This window comes from Globicephala melas, chromosome 14 (assembly GCF_963455315.2).
Source record: "Globicephala melas chromosome 14, mGloMel1.2, whole genome shotgun sequence".
NCBI classification, from domain to species: Eukaryota; Metazoa; Chordata; class Mammalia; order Artiodactyla; family Delphinidae; genus Globicephala; species Globicephala melas.
In genome coordinates this window covers 21206704-21232570 of record NC_083327.1, presented here as the reverse complement: position 1 = coordinate 21232570, position 25867 = coordinate 21206704, and the positions used below count along the sequence as shown (strand labels likewise).

At 40.1% G+C, this 25867-nt stretch overlaps 1 protein-coding gene across 2 annotated transcripts in view; it reads left to right on the top strand.

Moving 5' to 3' along the window:
• Nucleotides 1–25502, top strand: part of CNR1 (cannabinoid receptor 1) — a 28545-nt gene extending 3043 nt beyond the window's left edge. For both annotated transcript variants that reach the window (XM_060283630.2, XM_060283628.2), the window contains exon 2: nucleotides 19606–25502. In XM_060283630.2, coding sequence (XP_060139613.1) covers nucleotides 19669–21087 — 1419 coding nt within the window. In that variant the 5' untranslated portion in view covers nucleotides 19606–19668 and the 3' untranslated portion in view covers nucleotides 21088–25502. The remainder of the gene's footprint in view (nucleotides 1–19605) is intronic.
• Nucleotides 25503–25867: the final 365 nt, after the last annotated feature.

Here is a 25867-nt window from a genome sequence, read left to right as displayed (position 1 = left end):
TATTTAGTATGCGGTGTCACCTTATTAATTACTAAGGCAAAGCCTGAAAAACTCACTCAAAACAATCATGTGACATTCTTCTTTGCTTTGACTGAATTAATCTGAACCACCAGGATATTTAGACAAGCTCCTAGGTTGTCTTACACATTAGTATGTGGAATTAGAATTGGAATTCTCGGCTGTATTAGAATAAACTGTTATGAAATGGAACTTATAATAGCAGTTTATAGTTCACCAGGCTTACCAAATGTTTCTTCCCAGAAAACAGTTGGCCTAATAAGGAGAGGGATTATTTCCCATAATTAGCTCTCCAGGAATGCTGCAAAAAAGAGTAATAAATCAAATTTGGAAATACCTAACAACACATGTGAGTAAAACGAGATTTGGTTATAGGGTCTTGAATTTGCTTAGGAAGATGGAGCCTGTCTGTTAGTTTGCTGACTGTTATTCTTGGGGTAATGATGTTAGCTCAGTTGCATAAAGCACACAGATGAGAGCTTTCATTCCTCTTTCATTCTAAAGGGATGCCATTGTCTCCACCAGTGTAAGTCTGTCTCTTTTATTTTTGTATTCATCATTTTCTAATTGAACTAACAAATGAGAGTGAAGACAGCCTTTGGGTTTAAATTATTTATAATTCTGCTTCTGACTCTGAAACGACCTGGACCTAACATTGTTGTGAAAAACTATGCCGGGACAGGTTTATATATTGCATATCTATATCTTGAGGGGCTGAAAGCTCTGCTGATTTTGCTTTTCTTGACTGAAAGTTGGTAGAGAAGTTAAAGAATAAGAGGCAATCCAAACCAATGGATGTATTTTGTGTTGGCAAAATTTTAACTTCCTATTTTCCCCCCTGAATCTCCAGCTCTTTCCTAATCCTGTGCTCATGATGATGTTAACCTTATATTATAACCACATGAATGCTGTTTTTGAGGGACTGGAGGGTTCAACACTTTGTAACTGAATTGCTGTTTAATGTTTTGATAACCATTTAATTCACCAATCTGTATATTCTTAGATTAGATTAGGTTAACTTTACAACATATTACAGATCAACTCAGATTTCTCCCAAATATTTTCTGGACTAAAAGAAATAAAGTCATCCAGAGTTTACAAAATGTCAAGTTATATACTGCATCATTTAAGATGACCAGGATATATAAATACACTTTTATAAATATGTCTGAAAAACTTTTTCAAAGACATATATCAAGACCGAAATAAAAACTGAGACATGTTGCCTTGATATATTTGAACATATGATTCAGATTTTAAATAAATACTACAAATTTGGGGAAATGTCCAGATTCAAGGCAGCTATGCAGAGGACATGGAAAACTCAAGGCAAAAGGAAGTATCCAGCTTGAATCAAAACAAGGCTGTTCTTATTTTCCAGGATAGTGGAAATCTGTTCCAGTGTCCTGTGTTCTAAAAAGCTTGCAAAGATGCTAGGATGGGCAGAACCACATTCGATGATAGTTTTCTCATAAACACCGATGGATGTGTTTAACACAGTTTTCACCAATCTTGCTGACTGGTTATTAATTTTGGAAGAAAGTTGGGAGAAGATACACAAGGTTATTACTGTGTCACAAGATACACGTTAGTATAGGTATATTTGTTGGATATAACACATTATAATGCTATCACAACTAAGTTAAAACTATAGGAAATTTGTGAGGGGGAAAGGGGAAGGCTGTTTTAGTCATTTTCCAGTGATTCCCTTGGTGCTGTTCAAATGGTTTGAGGTTAGATGAACTTCTATCTCAAACAGGCTTGCATGGATAATAGATATGTTTATGACATATCAGTAATCAGAGGTCAAAGCCATTACATAAAGTAATCAGTGTGATTACCTCTAGTTATTAACATAAAATATTTACTGAAAATCCTGGGTCATATTTCTTCACTGAACAGAGTGCCTTATGGAAAATAAAGTACATTTCATTATAACAGTTTTTCTAGGGCAGTTAAGATTACAAATATATTCTTGATCTAGTTTTTATGGCTATTTTCCATATATTTGAAGTACTTTCCATATAGATTATTGGTGAATAACTTTGGGATATCCTCTGAAAGTTTCATTTGGACAGGTTAATTTCATAACTTAGCGAGCATGGAATTCTGAGGTTCAGAGTTGTGTTCGTATGGGTTTTTGAGGAAAGAATTGTTTACACCCCAAACCTGAGCAAATAGGCCTGGCAGAGTCATAGCAGTTGTTTCAAAGTACCATGAATTCTGTTTTAGCCCCAACTGGAGAAATGTTCACACCTGCACTTTAAGAAGGGTTTCAAAAGTTTTGCTTTCTTTTCTTTTCTTTTCTTATTGAACATGCCAGTTGAGACTGGTCTGATGGGAATCAGTGTTTTTTTAGCCAGCTCTTTTTTTCTTTAACCCCCTGCGCTGTTATTGCATTATAGTCTGTATTTTTGAATAAATTTATTAAAATAAATTTTGCATTTTTGAATGCAACAAGGGATTTAAGTTCCCTTTTCTCCTAACACAGATGGCAAATCATTTTTCCCTAGGAGTACAATATTTTATTATCTGATGTCTTATTTTTCCACTCACATTTGGATTCCTAATTGTTTAGAGTTTGGATTCGTTGAAGAGAAATTTGATACCTTTGGCATGATTCCTTACCACCATTATAAACTCTGAATAGCATTAAAATTTTTTTTTAACTTCAGGAGGTAGAGTGCAGCATAGTTTCCAAAATTTGACAGTGTGATATCTATTTCTTTATTCCCACTAGCAAATTCCATGCTATTGCTTTTTAAGGAAAAGCAGAAGCATTTTTCAAAGACATGCCAAGCAATCTGTTGTGGGAGTTGAATATACTGGCAAATGCTTTCACAAACTGTGTATGTCAGTAGTATATTTAAATATAATTAAAATAAAATATTATTAGGAAATAATGTTTTTCAAAGTTTATGTTGAAATGGGAGGGTTCCCCTCTTTCCTTTATCATTTCTTTATTCGTTCTGAGACCATATATTTAGAGAAGAAAATTGGAGTCAATGTGAGTTCTGTAAATTGAGTTAAAAGGAGTTTTACATTTAAATTGGTGAGAAATTCCAGTATGCTTTAAAAAAAAATTCTACTTTCACATTGGACAGTTGTACTAGGAAATTTTATAACATTGATTGCTGTTGGTCAGGTGGCTACAAAAGATGTTTTTAATATAGTAAGTGAACCAAAACCATAGGTAGTGTGCCTTTGTCACTCTTGTTTGCTTTTAACCCCGCTATATTTAAAAATAAATCAACTTGATTTATTCTTTGTAAGAGAGCTTATTTTAATACCACTGTGATCTGTGTATTTTGGTTTATTCCAGTGTTACTTCTTAAATGGACCATATTTTCAACTCATTTTAATGCATTGCTACCAGAATTTGTAAATGTTTTCTCTAGCTTTTGTACAAGTTGTGGTGAACAAGCGATATGCATGTGGAGAAAAAGGAAAAAATAAAATAAAAAGAAAAAAATTAAACAACTTAACTCATAACTAAAGTAAGCAAAAGATTGTCCAAAGGAATCTGTATCTTTGTCTATGTGGGAACTTGGCTTTGGAAAATGTACAACTACTTTTGGAAATTAGATCTAAGTTCATACAAATTTTTCAAAAGGGAAACCTTTGAATGATTTTAGTCCTCGGCTAAGGAAACTAATTATGAGTAATCTGTGATCCATTTTTATTGATGAAATAATTAGAGAGGGAACAGTCTGCCCAGAGTCATATATTTAAGTGCTCTGGGATACATTTCCATATATTTATAACTTGTAGGTATTTTTGAAAGATCCCTGCCAGCTATAAGCAGTGCAAATTGCATAATTACCAGGGTAACTCTGTAAGATAATTTGCAGTAGATTTGCATTACTTGGGCCTACTGCAAAATTTCCATTTTAGTTCGTCATTTTCTGGGTTCACCTCCCGTGATACGTTATTTTATGGTTTTGGCAAAAGAAGAACAAATAGAAACATTTCCAGCTTAAAAAGGAAATAAGCTGGAGTGTTACTTACTTTTACTTTTTTCCTGTTCTTTTATGCTCAGTAGTCATGGGTTCCTTCACAACGGTGTTGATAGACATGGTTAGCAGTCCTATCAAACTTTACATAGACTTTGTAAATAGAATTAAGAGAAAATGGTATGCAGTTTTTAATTTGTGTCTGCTTACTGGGTAAGTGCATGTTATGTCTTGAAGCCACTTTTCTTTGCTGGACAAAAGATCTAGCAAATAAGTTACGTGAAAAAGTGCAGAGAAGCTCTGGATTGTAGACTGAAAATCCTTGAGAGGTTCTTCACTCCTTACGCTCATTTTCGGGCTAGACTACAGTGTTCTACTCCAATCAAATAGAAAAAGCTTGGTTTTAAAGATCTTCTGTGGGAGACTACTTTATCATGAACAGGCTTCCTTCACCATCCATTTCAATGATCGAAAAACCTACGCTCATAGAATATTCTTTCTTCCTATCTCACCTCAATTCTTCTTAAAGGCTAGTTCTATTTTCCTCCCCCATCTAGTCTTTTTCACAGGTTTCCATCTTTAACAATGGTTCTAAAATTTTAGAGTGTCTTAGAATCTCCTGGAGGCCTTGTGAAAACACAGATGTGCCCCCACCCAGGAACAGAGTTTCTGATTCTGTCGGTCTGAGGTCGGACCTGAGACTGCATTTCTCCCAAGTTCCCAGGTGATGCTGATGCTTCTGGTTGGAGAGCATCCTTTGAGAACCACTGACCTATAAAATAACTAACTCTGTGTGCTCTTCCAAACCACTTGTGACTTCTCAGACTGTTCTTTAAGGTGTACCCTGGGATGTCCAGCCTATGCTCAACTATCTTATTTCCTAGTTCTTTATCTTCACGTCACTTTTTCTGAATACTTTTAGTTCCTCAACTCTGTTCAAAATCACATAGTTGTAGCACACAAACCATGATTCAAGGTCAAACTCTTAAGTATAATAGAACTACCTCATGGTTTCAATGGCATAAAAGCTCTGTACTTGCATCCAATTTGTTACTACATTTCCAAAGCATACTTTACACCATTACTGAAACCAAGTTCTTCTAGTTCTGTTTGTACATTATAATTTACATCTTGAAAGCATGTTTTTCTGTTTATATCTTGTATTGTTCATACACACTGAAAATTTTTTTTATTAAGTGACTTTCAATTAAAGTAGGTGATATGTAAGTACCTAGGTTTTTAAAATCATGTTTAAATGGAATCCTGAACTTACACACAATAAAAATGTTTAAAATTACTCCAGTGAGAAAATGATAGGAAGGAAATTGAAGTATTTAGAAAACGAGTGTATCCTTGATTTGTATGAGTATTTAAACAAATATTAACTTCTCTTGTGAAATATTCCATTTTAGCTTCTGTAATGATAGAAAATAATTTTCCATTCTTTTTCATCACAGAGTTATGACCTGTGTTGGTGATTTTATATTTGAAAATTGGAAAGCCAAATGTTTCATAAAATAGAAATGAGTTGAGTTTGTTATTAGAATTGATTTTGGGCTCCTGAGACCTTCCATTCCTACTCTTAGCATCTCTTGGCATAAACGTGTCATTTGTTTTCAGTATAACTACTTTCCTTTACTCATTCTTAATTACTTTCTTGAGGCACAATTCCAAATACTCACAATTAAGTTTTATCAATATATTAAATTTTCTCAATGCCTTTTTGCCTCAGAAAAGCAATTAGAAATTTTGTTTTTGTAGGCAATAGTAATAACCCTCTTTAACATATTTTCTTATTTATGTTTAAATTAAGTCAGTTGTAAAACGCATAAAATGTTGTTAGCAGGAAAAGTTGCTCAACCAAAGCAAGAACCATGTCCACTGAACAGAGTAACAAATTGATTCCTGAGGGCTTATAAAAGCCACTCCATCTAGTGGTTGAATTTTCACATAACTTCTCTTGATAAGTTGCTTTGAAGACACACACACGCAGAAACCCATCTGGGAAAAATCAGTGCATAATAGCATGCATTTGAGGGAAGGAAAAAGTCCATTATAATCATAATTTCATACACCGTCTTTAAAGGTCTATCAACACATATAGTTAGGATTCATTCACAGTTGTGCATCTCACAAAGATCTCCTTATATATCATTGTTATATGGCAAAATATTGAGGTTCATAGTACATACTCAGGCTGAAGAAGGATCAGAATAGAAAGTAAATACCTGATCTTTGCCCGTAACTTCTACTTGCCATCAATATAATTTCTGTTTGATACTGAGATCAAAGATCCTGGGATACACAGTTGTTGATGCCTTTCATGTAACTTTTACATCTGGTTACAGTTCTTTCCAGTTGGATGTTTGTATGAGACCAAGACTCAGGTTTACTTCCCTAATGATCAACTGACTTTATGCCAAGGAAAACTATTCACAGTTAAAAGTCATTCTGCTAGGATAGCTCTGCTCTACTGCCAACATTCATTTAGTAAACAGGCATTGAGTACATACCCTGTGCCGGGCACTATGCCAGGCAGAGGACATTCAAGACCATATAATACAGGTCCCTACTCTCAAGGTTTTCATGATCTGAAGGGTATAGACACAAGAAAGACTGCTATGGGATGACTCAGCATTAATCATCTGTCCAGGGAGAAAACCTCAAAGCACATATAGGAAGGGAATTTACCGAAGCCAGTACTATTTGATGATGAAGTATCATCTGTCTGTTACTTGTATTCATATCCTACTCAACTCTGTCTTCTGTGGGAGGGGAAGGGCAGATGGATGGGCTTTATTGGATGGGTTGGTTGGAATGGAGAATCATTTCCCTTGCTTCCTTGATCTGTATCCATTATCCAGGTGTGATACGTGAATAGACAATGTCTACAGTGTTTAGCACAGAGCACATGCCCAACAAAAATATGTTACACGAAGCAAGTAAGGGGCCAATAACTTTATATCCATCTGCCGCCTTGCTGTAGTAACACAGCTGTGTGCCATTTGGGCGCCAAGAGTGAGTCACAGGCACTTCCTTGTTGGAGCCCAAATGACGATTACATAGTTTCTTCTGCCTTGATTCCAGGCAAGTTCTTAAGAACTGACCAGAGAGTGGCATCCTCTCTCTGGGCCTTAAGAAAACCACCCTGCTCATGGTGGGAAGTGGAGTGATTTCCTTTGAGTTTGAATAGCTCCGTATGGGCAATGGATGTTTCAAGCTTTTGTCGACTTACAACAGTCATGTCTCATTCAGACCTAAAGAAGGTGCCCTCTCTGTTCCTCGCTGGTGTCGTGGAAACTATCATAACCGTCCATAATCTTTATAATTGACTACTGAAGAAAAATATATATACGTAATTTTTTAAATTAGTGGCAGAGACAAGTTAGATTTTATTTATTACTCACCAACAGCCATTGATTGCAAATAAGGTGCTAATCCAAGGCTAGGATTTATAGCTTAGAGTTAATTCTCATACTTTGTCCCTAAAGCCCATGGGACAAGGATGATTTGCAAGTGCTACAGGCAACTTTTTCTGTCAACAGAGCATTCCTTCAGATTTTAGTTGTTCATTGTGTAGAATTATTAAACTGTTTATTACCTCCTTTCTCAAAATTGATTCTTCCCTTTCCTTAGAAGTGGAAAGAAGACTGTCTTATTAAATGGTTCCTGGACCTCGAAGTTGAGAGCAGGGACATTGAGTTATACAGACTTGGGTTGAAGTTCTAACTCCATTCTCTCTAGTGGGAAACGATGGGCAAAGCTGTACCTCTCTAAGCCTCAGTTTTCTCATATGTAGAATGGGAATTGTAATAGCACCTAATTCATGTAAATATTAAAAATAATACATATCCTTAGCATGATGCATGGCACATAAACATGTTTCTGATTGAAAATATTTGGGAACTGGAATTCTCTCTGTCATACATTTAATCATCCTAGTCACCCAGTCACTGAGATTTGAGCCCGGGGAAACAAGACTCTGTTTTTAGTTGGCCTTCATGTGTCTGTTCATGGATTCAAAGAGAAGATACTTTTTGTTGAAAGATGAATGAAGAAACTGAAAAGTAATGTGCTCCATTGGACAACATGTGGCACGCTTTAAACCACTGTTGTCCTTGGCAATGAACTGTCAAGATTACCTGCCTACTGGGTTCTGCATACTGCTTTCGGCCTTTATTGATCAAACCTCGTGCAAGATAAAGACAGTCTTATGGACTATTTTGTATATGGGCCAGGGCTTCTATTGAATTGAAAACTTTGCAAATTCTATTTTAAGGGAAGGCTGCTTCAATTATGCTCCTTTTACAGCTTATATAGAAAATGTATCTCCCTTTACCCCACTCCCCCCTGCGCCAAACAAGCAAAGGCACTTGGTAGGAGGAAACATCAAAACAGCAGAGCAACATTAAATGATTCATGGAATTGGTTATAAAGGTCAACAGATCTAAGGAATCAGTTCATCTGTATCATTAACTTGCTTTTGTGATAGGTTTTCCTCCTAGCATTTTCACCTAATAGTGAGTGCTTAATTTGATGTAGTTTAAAGGCATCATTTCTTGAGCCCTGAAATTCTTTATGCTTTAAGAAGCCTATAAATGTTAAATAATTAGGCATACTTCAGGTTAAATTTGAACAGAAATATAGCCTTATAAGTGTCCTAATGTCTATCTGGTTCATAATAATTGATATTTTTAATGAAAAATGTAACACTCATATTGTTAGTAAGAATAGACCAGAGAAAAGGGTACATTTAATAACTTCTGCTCTATGTTACAAAATATAAGAAAAGCTAAGCCTTTCAGAACCAACTGAGCATTACGAGCACAATGGAATTTTCTTCTCTGTATGGGAAAGAGAGAGAACATTAACACAAGGAAGAAGAATTATGTATTTTTGCCTGAATTATCAGGATAGTTAAGTCAATCTTTGACTTTGCTACGGAAGATGGTGCAATAAGTGACCAAACTACTCTAATAATTCAAAACTCAACTGGTGAGGTAAGAGTTAGAACAGACTCAGTTGCCCATTCAGCTGTAACAGAAGCATCATTCATCAAGTTGTGAAGTTGGCCCGTGAGATCTGCCAGTGTACATTAAGGACGTGCCTCAGAAATAATGCAGTTATAAGAGTCAACTAAAAATTTCCCTACTGACTTATAGAAATACATTAGCAAGTTATTTTTCTTGATCAAATTAAGAGAAACCAGACTTGTTCCCAGAAATGAATGGAAAATAACAAACAAATATATCCACTGGCACCTTCTTTCTCTTGAACCATTCGCAAGGCTCTTTTATAAGGTTAACGAAGCAGAACAAGACAGAACCAACAAACTAAGGAAAACAACACGATTAAGAAAAGGCCTATGGCTCCTACGTTTGATATCCTGGACGTCTATCAATCTAGACGTGATGAGCTTGGGATTATTTCCTTAAAGCATTTACAAACTTAGAATCTAGAAAAGGAGCCTGGTCGGCTGATACAGTCTGTAACTATATTGGGAGCGCCGGTCTTCTGATGCTTCTAGAGGGTTTTCTGCCTTCCCGGACATGACATCCTGCAGGAAGCAAATACTCTCTAGTGCCTGTTCCCCCAGAGATGCTGCAAGGATTTTGACTCCAGAATCAACAGTGCCAAATATTTAAATTACTGAAGTGTCCCTCTGAAACAAAGAAGGTCTTCAGTGGGGCAATGACGTCTAAAATAGCCTGCTATTAAATTATACTGGTATAGAAAAGACTTTATTTGAAGTCTTGTTTTGAGGACCTACTCCATGTTTATCCTAATCAGAACATGGATGTTTTATACCCTTAATGGTTATAGAAACAAAGATACAGACTCTGAATAGACTTTAAAAAAAAACTCCATACTGCTTCCAAATCCATAACAATTTCTTGATGACACCATAGCCTGCGAGTTGATGTATAAGTTTGGAGGCGGTGGATGGAGAAAAGCAGGTGTGCATAGAGAGGTGGGCAAAAAGAACAGGTGATCTTATTCTAAAAATTGAAGTTTTTTTAAAAATAATAGATTCAATATATTAAAGTATTTTTATTATTATTACAAAGGCATGATTTACAGCCTAAATCGTTAGACTATGTTCCTTATATTTTTAAAAGCAGAATTCTAGGAAAATCCCCTTTAAATGTCATTCAATCATTCTTTTACTATAATGGTAACAAAACCCAACTGCTTCTCTAATAGGTGCATCTACACCTCTTGCTGGAAATTTCCATTTAGATTTTCCCAGTAGCAAACAAAACCAAAATTAATGGTAGCTGCATCCCCCAAAGCCTAAACTATATTACTAATGAACTCTCAAAGAAAACTCTCAATACAAAAAAATAAATAATAGTAAGGTGGACATTACTGTAGTAATCCAAATGTAAAAATAAAGGGTTACCGAAATGCAGAGCACAATTTTCTTGCCATGATCCCATTAACTGTTAAAACAGCCTGTGCACAGTGGCATTTTGACATTGCTAAGATCCTTGAACTGCACAACATCCATGTATATATTTAACTGTATTCTTTCATTAAAAAGTTGGCTTATATTGGGTAGAAATTACTCTATATTTCATAACCACACTGCCCTGACTCAGGTTTTAACAAGCTGTTTTTTTTTTTTTTAATGAAAGTGCTTGGTCACATTAAAATGGGAAATTGTGATCACATATGTGGTGATCTTAATATAGAGTAAATCACAGGCACACATGTTTTGAATTATTGAAATAAGGTTTGTGATCCTTCGTCTTAACTGAAGAAGCTTTATACCTCTTCCAAATACTAAAATTTTCATCCTTGAGGACATGCCAGTAGGCAGATGTACCTAGATGGGGTGGGATAGGAAAGAGCGATTTAGTAGGCGGTAGTCTTAATTACTATTGGCAAAATGCCATAATTCGTGTTTGTAAGAAGCTGGAAGGCTAGAATATACTATAAGATGCAAAATGGCTTTATCCTAGTTACTGTTAATGCTTAAAAGACGTATAAAGTCCCAAAGCAGAAACTCTGGTGTCTGAGACACATGGGTTCAGCCACAAGCTCTTCATATTCTGGACAATTTATTTAAAATCTACTGGTCTCCACTTCCTCATCTGTGACACGGGGATTATAAATAAGCACCTGATAGAGTTGTCATGACAATTTCACGATATAATATATGCAGAGTCTCTCAAATGCCTGGAATGTAATAGACATTCAATAAAGTTTCCTCCTCCCTCACCCACGTGTGTATCTTATACTTGCTTCATGCTTTAAGTGACGAGACAAAAATAAAAATGGAATAAGTAGCCTATGATCTAATTCAGTCAATGAATTATCTGGAAGTATAATTAGTATATGGCAAAGAGCCATTATACTAAGTAATGATAATAATAATTAATATTTATTGAAGACTTAAATTTTGTGCCAGGCACTATGTTAAGTTCTTCACTATGCATTATTTTTTTCATGTAATTTTCAGAACAATTCTATGATGGAGGCATCCTCCTACTCCTTCTCCTTCCTATTTTACAGATGAAATAATGAGCTTTAGAAAGAGTAACTACTTACCCAAATACAGGTCTGACAGGTCTGACACTAATCTTGGTTTGATAACTCCTAATTCAGTGTTCTCTCCATTACTGGTGCTTGGACTGGCTGGAATCACTGGGGAAAAGAAGGGAGATAGTAGCATCCCTGTCTTAGGTTAGGGAAATGATGTATCATAAAGGTTGAAAGCAGGGCTTTCCTGGTGGCACAGTGGTTCAGAGTCCGCCTGCCGATGCAGGGGACACGGGTTTGTGCCCTGGTCCGGGAAGATCCCACATGCCACGGAGCGGCTGGGCGCGTGAGCCATGGCCGCTGAGCCTGCGCGTCCGGAGCCTGTGCTCCGCAACGGGAGAGGCCACAACAGTGAGAGGCCCGCGTACCGCCAAAAAAAAAAAAAAAAAAAAAAGGTTTAAAGCAGCTCCAAACCTGTCAATATCCAATATGGTCGCCACTAGCCATATGTGGCTATTAAGCCCTTGAAATGTGGCTAGTTCCACCTATTGAAAGGATAATATTTTGGATGTATTGAGTTAAATAAAATATATTATTAAAATTAATTTCACCTTTTACCTTTTTCTTTTTACCCTCGATAATGGAAATTTTAAAATTGCCTATGTGGCTTGCATTCCATTTTAAAAAAAAAAATATTTTGAAGCTATAAATCAAGCTCATAAACTACTAAATAAAGTATGTTCCAGCCTCCTACCTTGACAAATATGCCTTCACGAGGGCCTGCAAGGCCAGGTTCAAATTTAGAATTTTTGGCCTCCTTGGAGTTAGACAGCAAAACATGATGGTGCGGGGGAGCCAGCTTTGCCCGCCCCCTTCTGCTCCCAGCCACACTGCACCACGAGGATACACGCATGCAGGCACACGCATGTGATCGGCCCAGCCTTCCCATCCTCACACCGCTTCCCCCACAAGCAGCTGCCTCCAGCGGCCTCCAGGAGGACAGACCCCAGGAGCAAGCCCACGGAGTTCCTGGAATTGGAGGAGGGTGACTCTGGGAGGGCATCTCCTTGACCCCATCGGGGGGGGCCCAGCTGGAGAGGCTCTGTGACAACGAAACTATGATACCCTCTATAAGGTACACTCTAATTTCAGGGATGTTAAAATGTGAAAAAAATGTGCATTTTTTTAAATTTAATTTTTTGTTGAAGAATAATTGACTTACAATGTTGTGTTAGTTTCTGGTGTACAGCAAAGTGTATCAGTTATATATATATATAACTGATATATATATATATTTCATATTCTGTTCCATTATGGTTTATTACAGGATACTGAATATAGTTCCCTATGCTATACAGTAGGACCATGTTGTTTATCTATTTTATATGCAGTAGTTTGTATTTGCTAATCCCAAACTCCTAATTTATCCCTCCCCTACTCCCTTTCCTCTTTGGTAACTGTAAGTTTGTTTTCTATGTAAGTCTGTTTCTGTTTCATGAATACATTCATTTGTGTCATATTTTAGATTTCACGTATAAGTGATACCGTATGGTATTTGTCTTTTTCTGACATACTTCACTTAGTATGATAATCTCTAAGTCCATCCATATTGCTGTAAATGGCATTATTTCATTCTTTTTTATGGCTGAGTACTATTCCGTTGTATATATGTGCCACATCTTCTTTACCCATTCATCTGTTGACGGACACTTAGGTGGCTTCCATGTCTTGGCTATTGCAAATAGTGCTGCTACGAACACTGGGTGCATGTATCTTTTTTCTTTTTTTAATAGATTTATTTTATTTGTTCATTTATTTATTTATTGGCTACATTGCGTTGTCGTTGCTGTGTGTGGGCTTTCTCTAGTTGTGGCGAGCGGGGGCTACTCTTTGTTGCAGTGCAAGGACTTCTCACTGCGGTGGCTTCTCTTGTTGGGGAGCACGGCCTGTAGGCACGGAGGCTTCAGTAGTTGTGGCACATGGGCTTCAGTAGTTGTGGCTCACGGGCTCTAGAGCGCAGGCTCGCTAGTTGTGGCGCATGGGCTTAGTTGCTCCGCAGCATGTGGGATCTTCCTGGACCAGGGCTCGAACCTGTGTCATCTGCATTGGCAGGCAGACTCTTAACCACTGTGCCACCAGGGAAGCCCCACATGTATATTTTTGGACTATAGTTTTCTCTGGATATATGCTCAGGAGTGGGATTGCTGGATCATACGGTAACGCTATTTTTAGTTTTCTTGAGGAACCTCCATACTGTTTTCCATAGTGGCTGCACCAACTTACATTCCCACCACCACCAACAAAAAAAATGTGCATCTTATATTGGATGTCCAGCAGCCTTCTGCATTCCATTTTTATCAGACAACACTGCTCTAGAATCAGAATATCTGAGTTCATTCTGGCTCTGCCCTTACTAGCTGTGTGAATGGCAAATTACTTTACCCGCTCTGTGCCTTTCATCAGTAAAATGGAGATAATAATGGCATCTACCTCACAGGGCTACTGTGAAAATAATTTGATATACATCAGAGGCTCAGAGGGCCAGCTGCACATAACAAGCTCTCCATATGTGCTTAAAAGGGGAAAAATCAGCAAGACTTAGTGGTCTACCTGATTATAGAGGCTGAGGAGAGGGAATCCAGGGTAAGTGTGGGGTGTGAGCTTGAGTGACTAGAGAGATTATTCACAATACTGTAAGAAATGTGAAACATGACATGGCTGCATTATTTGTAATAGTAAGAGATGATAAATAAGCTAAACCTGTGTCCATAGGAGGCATCTGTGAGTATCTAACAGATACTCAAGGCAGCTGCTAAATGAGGAGGGAGGTTTTGTGTACTGATGTGGAACTGTCTTCACATATACTTTTAGGTGGAAAAGCAAGGTGCCAAACAGTACCTATATTAGTATTTGTTAAAAAGAAAAGAAAGAGGGGATAAATGTATATATATTTGCTTGAATATGCATGGAATATCGCTGCAAGGAGTACCAAGAAACTTCTTGCCTCTAAGGAGGAAAACTGGTTGGCTGGAACATCAGAATGGGAGAGGTTAGGTTGACTCTTTGCTGTATATCCTTTTGTACGTTTTGAATTGTATGAATGGAATATAAATAATCAAAATGTCAGATAAATTAGGTTTTAATTAGGCAGTGTGAAGGGAGAATTAGTTACTTGAGAGAAGATGATTTATGGGATGGAGATCATGGACTGGGCCCCAGTAGCTGCCTGGAAATGTTGGGCTCAAACTTTGATCTTCAGGCCAAATGTCCACTGAACTAATTACCTTTCTCTCTTCTAATTTTAAGAAAAGGCAAATATATATTATTAAATCACAGCTTTCATGGATCAGTTAATAAAATTCAACTGCCACTGTATTAGGTTCATGGGAAGATTTCGAAGTGAGCCCAGCCTCCCCCATCCCCCCTACGCCTGCTATCACGTTATCAGGTCAGTGAGTCACATAAGAAAAAAAAGACGCCAGTCCTGTGCTTGGAAAGCACATTCTAGTTATGGAAATAAATATGTAAACTTATGCATAAATGCTATGATGAGGTCTATAATAGAGGGGAAAACTGGGGGACAAGTTCTCCCTGGTGCAAAGGGCAGGTCAAGGAGGTAAAGATAATTTATCTCAGAAAGACAACTTGGAAATGAGTATTTCAGACAGAGGGAGGGGTAGGAGGAAAGGAGGAAGGTGTGCAAGCGTGATTCAAGGAGCAGGGAGCCATCTCCCGGGCCAGGAAGCTGTGTGTTTCGATATGGGTGGCAGTTGAGAAGCAAAAGTAAGATTTGAGGATGTGCCAGGACCATTAACGGCTCCCACAGATTGTGGCTATCTTCTGTGTCCTACCTATTCCATGAACACTTTCCCATATAAGTGGAGTTGTTGAGCGAATGTAAGTTTGCACAAAGAGCAAACTTGACTCAAGAGACACAGCCCAGGGGTGGGCACATGTACGACATTTTCTGGAAGAGCCGAGGATGTGAGAGAGGATATGACAGACAGATGGCTGAACAGGGAACTTGAGGACACTTGAGCGTGAACAGGTGGAGCCAGGCTGAGCTGGGGACTCAGGAGAGATTGTAATAGAGGAACCAGGAAGCGCAGGGCAACCACTGTGGCTGTTGAACTTCAGTCTTCTATTTCTGCATCCTTTATTTTTATATCCTCCACAACTAGACAACCTCCCCGGGACACCTGGCTGGGCTTTACCAGACTCTCAGTGGACACTGGGTGTCCCTGTGTGGTCTGTGCACTAGTGTTCCTGCCTCTGGCTGAGCAGTTCCCAGCCCTTGTGTGCCTTGCCCTTTGCCAGTGTGGGAGGGTGTGCAGAACCGGCTCAGAGAAGAAGCAGTTAGTTCCTGAGTGATGCCAGAAGTTAGCCGTGGACGATTCGGGGCCCTCGGTTCGGCGGTGCCTCCGAACTGTCATTGCAGGCGATGCTGACCGTGCGAAAGGGCTAGAGGACCATGCAGGAGCCAAGGGTGCCCTCCTGACTTACCTGTCACGCTTGCTTCGTTCACCATCCGGTAACATATTGCCCGTATTCTCCTTCACCTCTATCTAGCCAAAGTCGGCTGGGTCATGTGGCTCATTCCGTGAGTACTTAGGCTAGGTAATCACTACACAGGCAGCTTTCATTTACAATGTCAGTTACCTCATCTAAATAGATTTTAGATGAGGTAACTCATCTAAAAATGCATCATTGCATTTTTCTAGCACGAATGGATCGGGCATCTGTTTAGGATAGATACCCTGATTCAAGCTCCATGCTTATTTATTCCCATTATGATTGGGTGACTCCCTCCCCCACCTTGAATAGGAAAGGGATTTTTTTTTCTCTTTTGAAATACCTATAGTCAATCAGCCAGCTTAGGTAGGGCCCCCTGCTATACACTAGGCATTACATTAAATGCCATGAATAAACACTAAGATAAATAAAATTCCTTCCCTCAGTGAGCTTACTACCCAGTGGGTGGGAGGGAGGGGCAAAACAGATGCAAACACGGAGAAATATTAGAATATTTGGTAAACACCATGGACACCATGGTAGAACGCTATCTGGCTATTCTAGGAGCCCCAAAGAGGGTATGATGGGAGCAGAGGAGCTACATCAAACTGGGGGAAGGAGTTGACCAGGTGGAGGAAGGGAAAGGGTGTTTGCTCAGAGGAGTGTGCAAAGCAGTGGAAGCAAAAGCACCAAGTTGAAAAGCAATGGATTTGGTGTGTTCGTGGAACCGAATTTTCTGGTATAGTGGCGAGTCCAGGAATGGCGAGAGGAGGGATGGAGAGACAGGCAGGGGCTAGACAACCCTGGGAAGGAAGCCTTTTACTGGACTTCATCCTATGGGTGTGGGGATGCAGGTAGAGAGCTTTCCTGCTCAGGGAGAACAGAATGTGGAGAGCTCTGGGCACAAGGGAGTGAGGGTCAGATCTGAAAGGTCCTCAGCTGGGCTGACACAGATGGCAGAGAGAAGAGCTGCGTGGGATGGTCTGGAGAGTATGGGCCTGAAAGGGAAGCCTCGTGAATGAACTTGAACTTGGTCTTTAGGGCACAGAGGTTGAAATAGGGGAGTCACGTAATCAGCCGCCTGTTTTATGAAGATCACGGCAGCAGCTATTTATTTGGCAAGTGATCAAAAGGGGATCAGTCCAGGGCTTCCCTGGTGGCGCAGTGGTTGAGAGTCTGCCTGCCGATGCAGGGGACGCGGGTTCGTGCCCCGGTCCGGGAAGATCCCACATGCCGTGGAGCGGCTGGGCCCGTGAGCCATGGTCGCTGAGCCTGCGCGTCCGGAGCCTGTGCTCCGCAACGGGAGAGGCCACAACAGTGAGAGGCCCGCGTACCACAAAAAAACCCCAAAAAAACTGACCACGTGGTTGGCACTCGGGTTCTGGTGAGCAGTGATGGTGGCCTGGACTTAGAAGTGGCAGAATGTGGGAACTTGGGCCACATTTAGCATGTTGTGCCTATTCCCAATTACCAGACAAACAGAACAAAAACCGCATCATGACACTTCAGGTATTCATTAAAATTTTTTTTCTGTGTCTCCGTGTCCTGCCTCCACCCACATTAATTCTACATACTCTTGGCACAAACATCCTTTCCTTGGGGAAGCCGCCTTCAACCCCCAGACGGCTGCTCCCACAGCATCCTATATGTCCCTGACTGTAGCTGTTACAATGCTTTCTCATACTTACAGGGTCAGCCTGTCTCCTCTGCTACACTGAACTCCATGTGGTCAGGGGCTCTTTCCGGATACTGTTCTGTTCTTAGTGCCTAGTACAGTGCCTGGCATATACTGGGTGTGCCACAATTTGTTGAATGGATGAATAAATGAATTATTAATTCAGATAGGTGGGATCTCTGTATTTTAGCAGGAGGATTCAGAACATTTTAATGGGATCCAAGCTAATGCCTATCTTTTCCCCCCTCAATACAGTGTGATATTTTTAGGAACAACAAAAAGACAATTAGTGAGTAAAATATTGGCTTTGATGATTTTTAAAATGATTGTAGATATCACTCCATACTTCTAATATTTCTTCTTTATTTATTTATACTGAGATCATTGACATTGAACATTGTCTTAGTTTCAGGTATACGACATCATGATTTGCCTCTCCCACACACCTTGATGTGGCCCTTTTATCGTTTGTTGTGAAGTGTCATTCAGCTGGTTTTCAAGTCTTTTTCAGAGAGAATTGTTCCATTTGTAGCTGTAGATTAGGTGGGCCTCTGGGAGGAGGGGGTTCTGGATCTTTCTACACCGCCATCTTGGACTGCCCTCAGTATTTCTAATATATAAGCTGAAGAGCCCAATAGCCACATTTTAAACAAATATTTATAAATAGGAACACCAATTCTCTGGCCATTTATTTTGAAACAGAGGCAAATTGCCTTGCTGAGAATTGAAGAGCCCTGAAAATCTGGCCTCTGCTCTCAGCCATCCTTACTTCCAGTGCCATCCACCTGGAAAGGCCTGGATGATCGGGTCTTTCTCCCGTCCTCCAGTGTGTGCTGGTGTCACCTCGCTGCTCATGGAAGTCGCTGTCTGGAAGCACGGTCCATTGTGACTACTTTCCAGTGTTAAAGATCTTGTTCTTCTCGGGAGCATCAGTGCAAATTTACCCTTCGTAACATTTTTCTTGGCTGGTGTAGACATTCTAGAAGTTCACCTCAGCCATGGCTCAGTTCAAACATCTTCTCTGGGTGAGGAAACTTGCCCGATGGAGTCAGGGCTAGAACCTGGATCTTCCCATTAAGGCCACTTGCTTCCTACGGTTCCCAGCAATGTCCTCCTCCGCCTTTACACTGAACACACAGGCCACACGACTCAGTCCTTGACTCCACGCTCTGTTGTTCTTTGGTTGTCTTATATGCTCAGTCTTACCTGTGTGACAAGGCATGTGACAAGGCAGTAAAGTCTTTAAGAGCAGAGATTGTGTGACATGTGGTTGCTTTCCCCACCAGCATCAGGACTCTGTGTGTGTGTGTGTGTGTGTGTGCGTGTGCGTGTGTGTGTGATAGTAGAAGCCAGGTGGCAGACACTCCCTAACACAGCCACACCCAAGACACATTGCTTTCGCTTGACCACCAGACCCTGGAGGTCCACGCGGGCCTCACACAGCGACTCAAGTCCAGAGAGCTTAAATAATGAAAGAAATGGATGTGTTGGGTGTGTGCCCTACCTCACCAACTTTTGACAGCTTTTCTTGTTTTTTTCCTTCCTTTTTAAATCTTAATTGCGTTTTTATTTTTATTATGGTATATTTTTCTGTACATTGATCAAATGCGTGGCTTTATTTTATTTATTTATTTTTTCGCTGCTCTGTGTGGCTTGCAGAATCTTAGTTCCGTGACCAGGGATCTGAACCCACGCCCTCGGTAGTGAAAGTGTGGAGTCCTCACCACTGGACCACCAGGGAATGCCCTGGGAAGCTTTTCTTTAACTGAAGGATCGACACATTTTGTTGACAGAATCAGACAAGGATTTTACCTATGTTCAGAGACAGGAATGAAATAACACAAGGGGACATATTTGGGATGTTTACCATCGTTCTTTTGGGGGGCGGGGGGCGAGTTGTTCGTGTGTTTTCATTCTCCCTGTTCTCTCCCCATTCAGCTTATCTGTTTTCCCTCCCATCAGGGTTTCCTGCTGCGGGGCTCTTTCTCCGTCACTGTGAGTGTGGCCTAATCGAAGACAGAGGGGATGAAGTCCATCCTCGATGGCCTTGCAGATACCACCTTCCGAACGATCACCACAGACCTCCTCTACGTGGGTGCCAATGACATTCAGTACGAAGACATCAAAGGCGACATGGCATCCAAATTAGGTTACTTCCCGCAGAAATTTCCTTTAACTTCCTTCAGGGGAAGTCCCTTCCAAGAAAAGATGACTGCGGGAGAGCACCCCCAGTTAGTCCCAGCAGACCAGGTGAACCTCACCGAGTTTTACAACAAGTCTCTGTCCTCCTACAAGGAGAACGACGAGAACATTCAGTGTGGGGAGAACTTTATGGACATGGAGTGCTTCATGATTCTGAACCCCAGCCAGCAGCTAGCCATCGCCGTGCTGTCCCTCACGCTGGGCACCTTCACGGTCCTGGAGAACCTGCTGGTGCTCTGCGTCATCCTCCACTCCCGCAGCCTCCGCTGCCGGCCTTCTTACCACTTCATCGGCAGCCTGGCCGTGGCAGACCTCCTGGGGAGCGTCATCTTCGTCTACAGCTTCGTCGACTTCCACGTGTTCCACCGCAAAGACAGCCCCAACGTGTTTCTGTTCAAACTGGGTGGGGTCACAGCCTCATTCACGGCCTCCGTCGGCAGCCTGTTCCTCACGGCCATCGACAGGTACATATCTATTCACAGACCCCTGGCCTATAAGAGGATCGTCACCCGGCCCAAGGCCGTGGTGGCGTTTTGCCTGATGTGGACCATCGCGATTGTGATCGCCGTGCTGCCTCTCCTGGGCTGGAACTGCAAGAAACTGCAATCCGTGTGCTCAGACATTTTCCCTCTCATCGACGAGACCTACCTGATGTTCTGGATTGGGGTCACCAGCGTGCTGCTGCTCTTCATCGTGTACGCCTACATGTACATTCTCTGGAAGGCGCACAGCCACGCCGTCCGCATGATCCAGCGCGGTACCCAGAAGAGCATCATCATCCACACGTCCGAGGACGGCAAGGTGCAGGTGACCCGGCCGGACCAAGCCCGCATGGACATCAGGCTGGCCAAGACCCTGGTCCTGATTCTGGTGGTTTTGATCATCTGCTGGGGCCCCCTGCTCGCAATCATGGTGTACGACGTCTTTGGGAAGATGAACAAGCTCATTAAGACAGTGTTTGCCTTCTGCAGCATGCTCTGTCTGCTGAATTCCACCGTGAACCCCATCATCTACGCTCTGCGGAGCAAGGACCTGAGACATGCGTTCCGGAGCATGTTCCCCTCGTGCGAAGGCACCGCGCAGCCTCTCGATAACAGCATGGGGGACTCGGACTGCCTGCACAAACACGCCAACAACGCAGCCAGCGTCCACAGGGCCGCGGAGAGCTGCATCAAGAGCACGGTCAAGATCGCCAAGGTGACCATGTCTGTGTCCACGGACACGTCTGCCGAGGCTCTGTGAGCCAGACGCGTCCCTGGCAGCACAGGAAAAGAAATTCTCTCTCTCTCTCTCTCTTTTTTTTAAAAGCTCAAAAACCCAGAAGAGTCTGTCGTCTCATCGGTTATATTTTTTTAAGTTGACCGCGCTCAGTGAAAAGGTGATTGTCACCGTGATCAGTTTTCAGTTCTCTAACGTTTCCATAGTGTAGGTCCTCAAACTCAGTTCTCCGGGGGTTTACGGTGAAGAAAGGCTGTTGTTTAAGGGACGGGAAGGTCCTTCAAAGTCCCAATGAAATAGGAGAGAACCTTTGGCTACACAATTGGAAGCCCAAATACCCATAGAAAAAGGCCATCAAATGAGTAATGCCTTTGTAATCACAACTTTCATTATAATGTGAAATGTACTTGTCCGGAAGTAATCAGAGATGTCCATTTTTACAACAGTTATAGTACTAAAGTAAAGCTATTTTGTAAAATGTAGTGTGTCCTGTGAGATGTGTATCAGTGTTTACCATGTGTTATTTATATTTGTCTAGTCCAGCAAAACTGCAAGGTGGGCTTCTACAAGAACAATGGCACATAAGCAGTGGATATATGCCAATGAGACCACTTTTTAAAACATTACTGCCCATGATGTAACTTTAGAAACCTTAATATTTTTTTCAAATATCTCTATTTAAATTTGACATTGAAATAACCATAAAGGTTTATTTTTCTGTTAATCCAACAAGAAGAATTTGAAGACTGTCCAAAGTCTTGAGCAGAATTCGTTGACACTTAAAAATTTCTTAGTCCAGCATTTTCATACGAGGACTTGTGTTATCTTCTGGACTATAGCTGTTCTGTTGGGTGATGGATTACAATCAGAACAGAAGAGAGACTGCATGTTGACTTTGGCTGACACCTCCGACTTTCTTTAGACTTTAGCTCTTACTGGACCTCTTAAGACAGCATGTGTCAATCTTAATGTATGTTGTTATCACTGTGCAATTGCTGTTTTCTTGAAGAGTATTGCATCCTTATATTCCAGGTTTAAGTAGATTTCATGCCTGGGTGGCCAAACAACAGTCTTCATTTTTTCTTAATTGAAAAGAAGTAGTGTCTGGATCAGTAAAATTATACTGTGTGTGAGTGTGAATATAAATGTGTGTGTGTGTATGTGTGTGTGTGTGTGTGTGTGTTTCTATCCTGTAACTGTTCTAGTAATGTCCTAAAGTGAGAAAACTGTGACCACGTGTAAGCTGTTCCCCTTGCTGCACTCTTGCACATGAATTCAGTTTCTAAAATTGAGTTCTTCCGGAAATCTAGTTGATAAAAATACTGACCATAAGCCTTCAGAACCCTCTCCCTTTGAAATTGGGTCAAGTAGTACTAAACTGACCTTTAGGTATTTCACAAGACCAGCGTTTAGCAAGGAGTCATCTATAATGAGCCTTCAGGTCAAGGTCTGTGTTTACAGTGTTCATGTCGGGAAATGGGAGTGTTTTGGTTTCTGAGCACCTAATATTGATCAAGTCCACGGAGATGTAAGTCATTATAAGGGAAGTAGCTCTAAAATAAAACCCTCCAGTGGTAACATATTTTAGTTGTGTGTGTAGGCAGCGTGATCCCAGTTTAAGTAGCACTATACTTTGCTCACTGCAGTGGGACTACCAGATCCGGCTTATGTGGTAAGAAGACCTATCAGACGGTGGGTGAGACAGAAGAGGGCAGTGAGGACCTGACACACTCGTGATTGAGGCCTGGATGTCATACGGCTGCTTCTGCGCTTCGTGCAGATGCCCTTGGTGACAGCCCAGCGCCCAGCTTTGTCTGTGTAGGTTTGGGCTCTTTAAAGAACAGGCCTCTCCTCTGTTCCTGATTAACAAGAGGTGCTAAAGCATAAATATGAGCATGGCTTGCTTTCTTCTTACGCCCCGTTTCATACTCCTTAATGGTGCCACGGGTGCTCTGAATTAGGCCCTTTCCCAGTAAGCACTGATAATGCTTAAGAAGCCACCTGACTCTGACAAATTTTACTTACAAACTATCTTCTCCCTAAACAGATAAAGCATGGCTTTTGCAGGACCAGGAGGCCTGCATAGCCTGATGTAAAGCAGAGAGCTAGCATTTATCTGGTGATTGCTAGCTATGTGGTACCCAAGCAGCCTGATGGAACAATGTCCTTTCTTGCAGTGTAAGGCTGAATGTGGCTTGTGGGCCAAGCTGAGATGCCTTTAATTGTCTGTACGGCTCGAACCTGCCTGCTGGTTCCCTCACTTTACCTCTCTGTGATATGCAGATGATATGCTCAGTGTGCTAGAGGATTAATAAGATCTCTTTAGAAGAAGAAAAGATTATTTATGAAAAAACTCACCAGGGTCTAGTTTCCATTGAAGAATTGCCACTCTTTTGTTCTAAATTACCCTGAAGATTAATCCACACATCTCAGAGCTCACTAGGCAATACCAACGCTCTTCTCACAGCTATGAAGACCTGGTGAAGAGGAAATTCTTGTTATTGGTAGAAAAATTCCAGGATTCATTTTTGAAACTGTATTTGTGTGTATGCAATGTAGATTTTATAGTGTGTTGTGCTTATAAGATCTCAGTCATATATAATAAATTAAGGGACAACGGGGCTGACAGCACTAAACTTGGTGCTTATTGATATTCTAAGAAATATCTGTGAAATATCATCATGTATGTGTTATACCACCTTCATTTTAAAACATTTAAATGAGTTTGATTCACTCTGATACTTTTAATATCATTTCCTAACCCAAGTGACTCAAATGTTCTCCCCAATGAATATACTCATTAGCATTATTATTCAATAGTGTCATTCATTAATTAGTCCCTTAATGAGACCCACTGATTGACATATAATTTAGATTGCAGTAAGCTTTATAAGGTCTACCTGCAGAGTTATCTGCTCTCCTCTGAGGCTGACATATGTGTCCTGATCTTGCATTTCACCATCCTATATGTCTTTAGATAGGGCCAAATGCCAACCTGCTCAATTTCTTCAGAGTAATGATGAGCCTTTCAATCCCAGACTAACAGTTTTCTTTAGAAAAGAAGGGCTGTCTCCAAGAACCCCTAATTTTCCACTCCGTATGAAATAAATGTAAAAGAAACACAGATCTGGAAGAAGCTACAGACATATGCCTACACTTGAGATGATCCCCAAGCCTCCCGTCACTTTGAGTCAGGTCTATGTGGCATTAAGTGTCATGGAATTTTGGCCGTCTAAACCCACACTGCAGGAGACAAGCCCAACCTCCAGATGAGAATTTTGGCCCTTGATGAGTGGCATTCTAGTTACTGTCCTCTTGATCGATTTCTGCCATCCCATGTCTGTAAAAGAGACCACCAATATCATGAGCAAAATTAGATGTCTCGTGTTCTAACTGTATATTTGTATGATATTTTAAAATCTCCTAAATGCTGGGCAACGGCTATTAACAATTGTCTTGCACTGGCCTTCTGATGAAATGTTAACAATGCCTATTGTAATATAGACAAAACATTTTATCTACTGGTTTGGGCTGAATGTATGTAAATAGGTTTTTAAAAAGTCAGATGTTTAAGCAGTAGCCTACAAATCAGTAATTTTCAGATAGGAGAGTTTCCTTACATTGCCGTGGCATCCTAAAAGCTATCTTCACGTAAACTTAGTGTACCAGGCCTGCTGAGGATCCAGAGTGCTCAAGAAAGGAAACCTTTCCTTGTAATAATATGAATTAAGATACCAGATGATCTGGATTCTTATTTCCAATGTTTCAAGTGGAAAACAAAGCTCTTTATTGTCTGTAAATCAAACATGATTACTTTTCCTCTTAGAAGAATATTGTATTGTTAGATGTTTGTTGAGCTGGTGACATCCTTGCAACCGCTGCAATATCTTTGTTAGTAATAAAACTTTGTACACAAGTACTAGTAAGATTGTTATTCAATGTAGCTTCAGTCATTAGATTACGATAGTGAAGTAGTACTAATGTAATATTTACAATGTATTAAGCCCACGCTATATTTTAGTTCAATGATGTAGTTAAATTGTTATTTATTCAAAGAGAAAACATCCCATCATGTCTATTGTCCGAAGTTACCTGGAATCAAATAAAAATTCTAGATTATCACAAAGAACATACAGTGTTTTTGAATTCTGCCTTATTTCACAGTCTGCTGTTAAACCACTTGGGGTTTAAATTCTAAAAGATTGATTTGTTCCCCAAAAGCAATGAAGACTTTATTTGAGAAATGGGTATAGACTGGATTAATATATTAATTTTTAACATAGGAAAAACATGCAAAAAACCATCATTTACATAATAAAGGACAAAAGCCTGCCATACCTTTTATGTCATTATTTAATTAAAGCATTTAATGATTTTGAAGTAAATTAAAGCAAATGTACTATTTTCAATGTATAAATTAAGTTGGAACATAGCAGACAGTAAAATATATAAATTTAAAGAATTTATAACATACATTTGGAACCATGTGAAAAAGATCATTACTTTTCACCTTAACTTATAAAAACAAATTTTTATCTGAACAATAAGAGAAAATATTTTGAAATTGTTATAATGAAGTATCAATAAAAAAGCATTACAATTACGTTTACACAGTATTACTGTCTGAAATAAAGTATGTTCGTAGTCAATTTTGAAAGAAGACTTTAAATTTTTCAAATGATGAATTGACAAATATTTGAAAATAGATTATCTTTATTTTCTTAATAGCTATAATTAAAACTCTTCATTCTTCTTTTATTAAACATTGTAGTTAACTGCATGAGATAAATGCTTCTAACAAAGA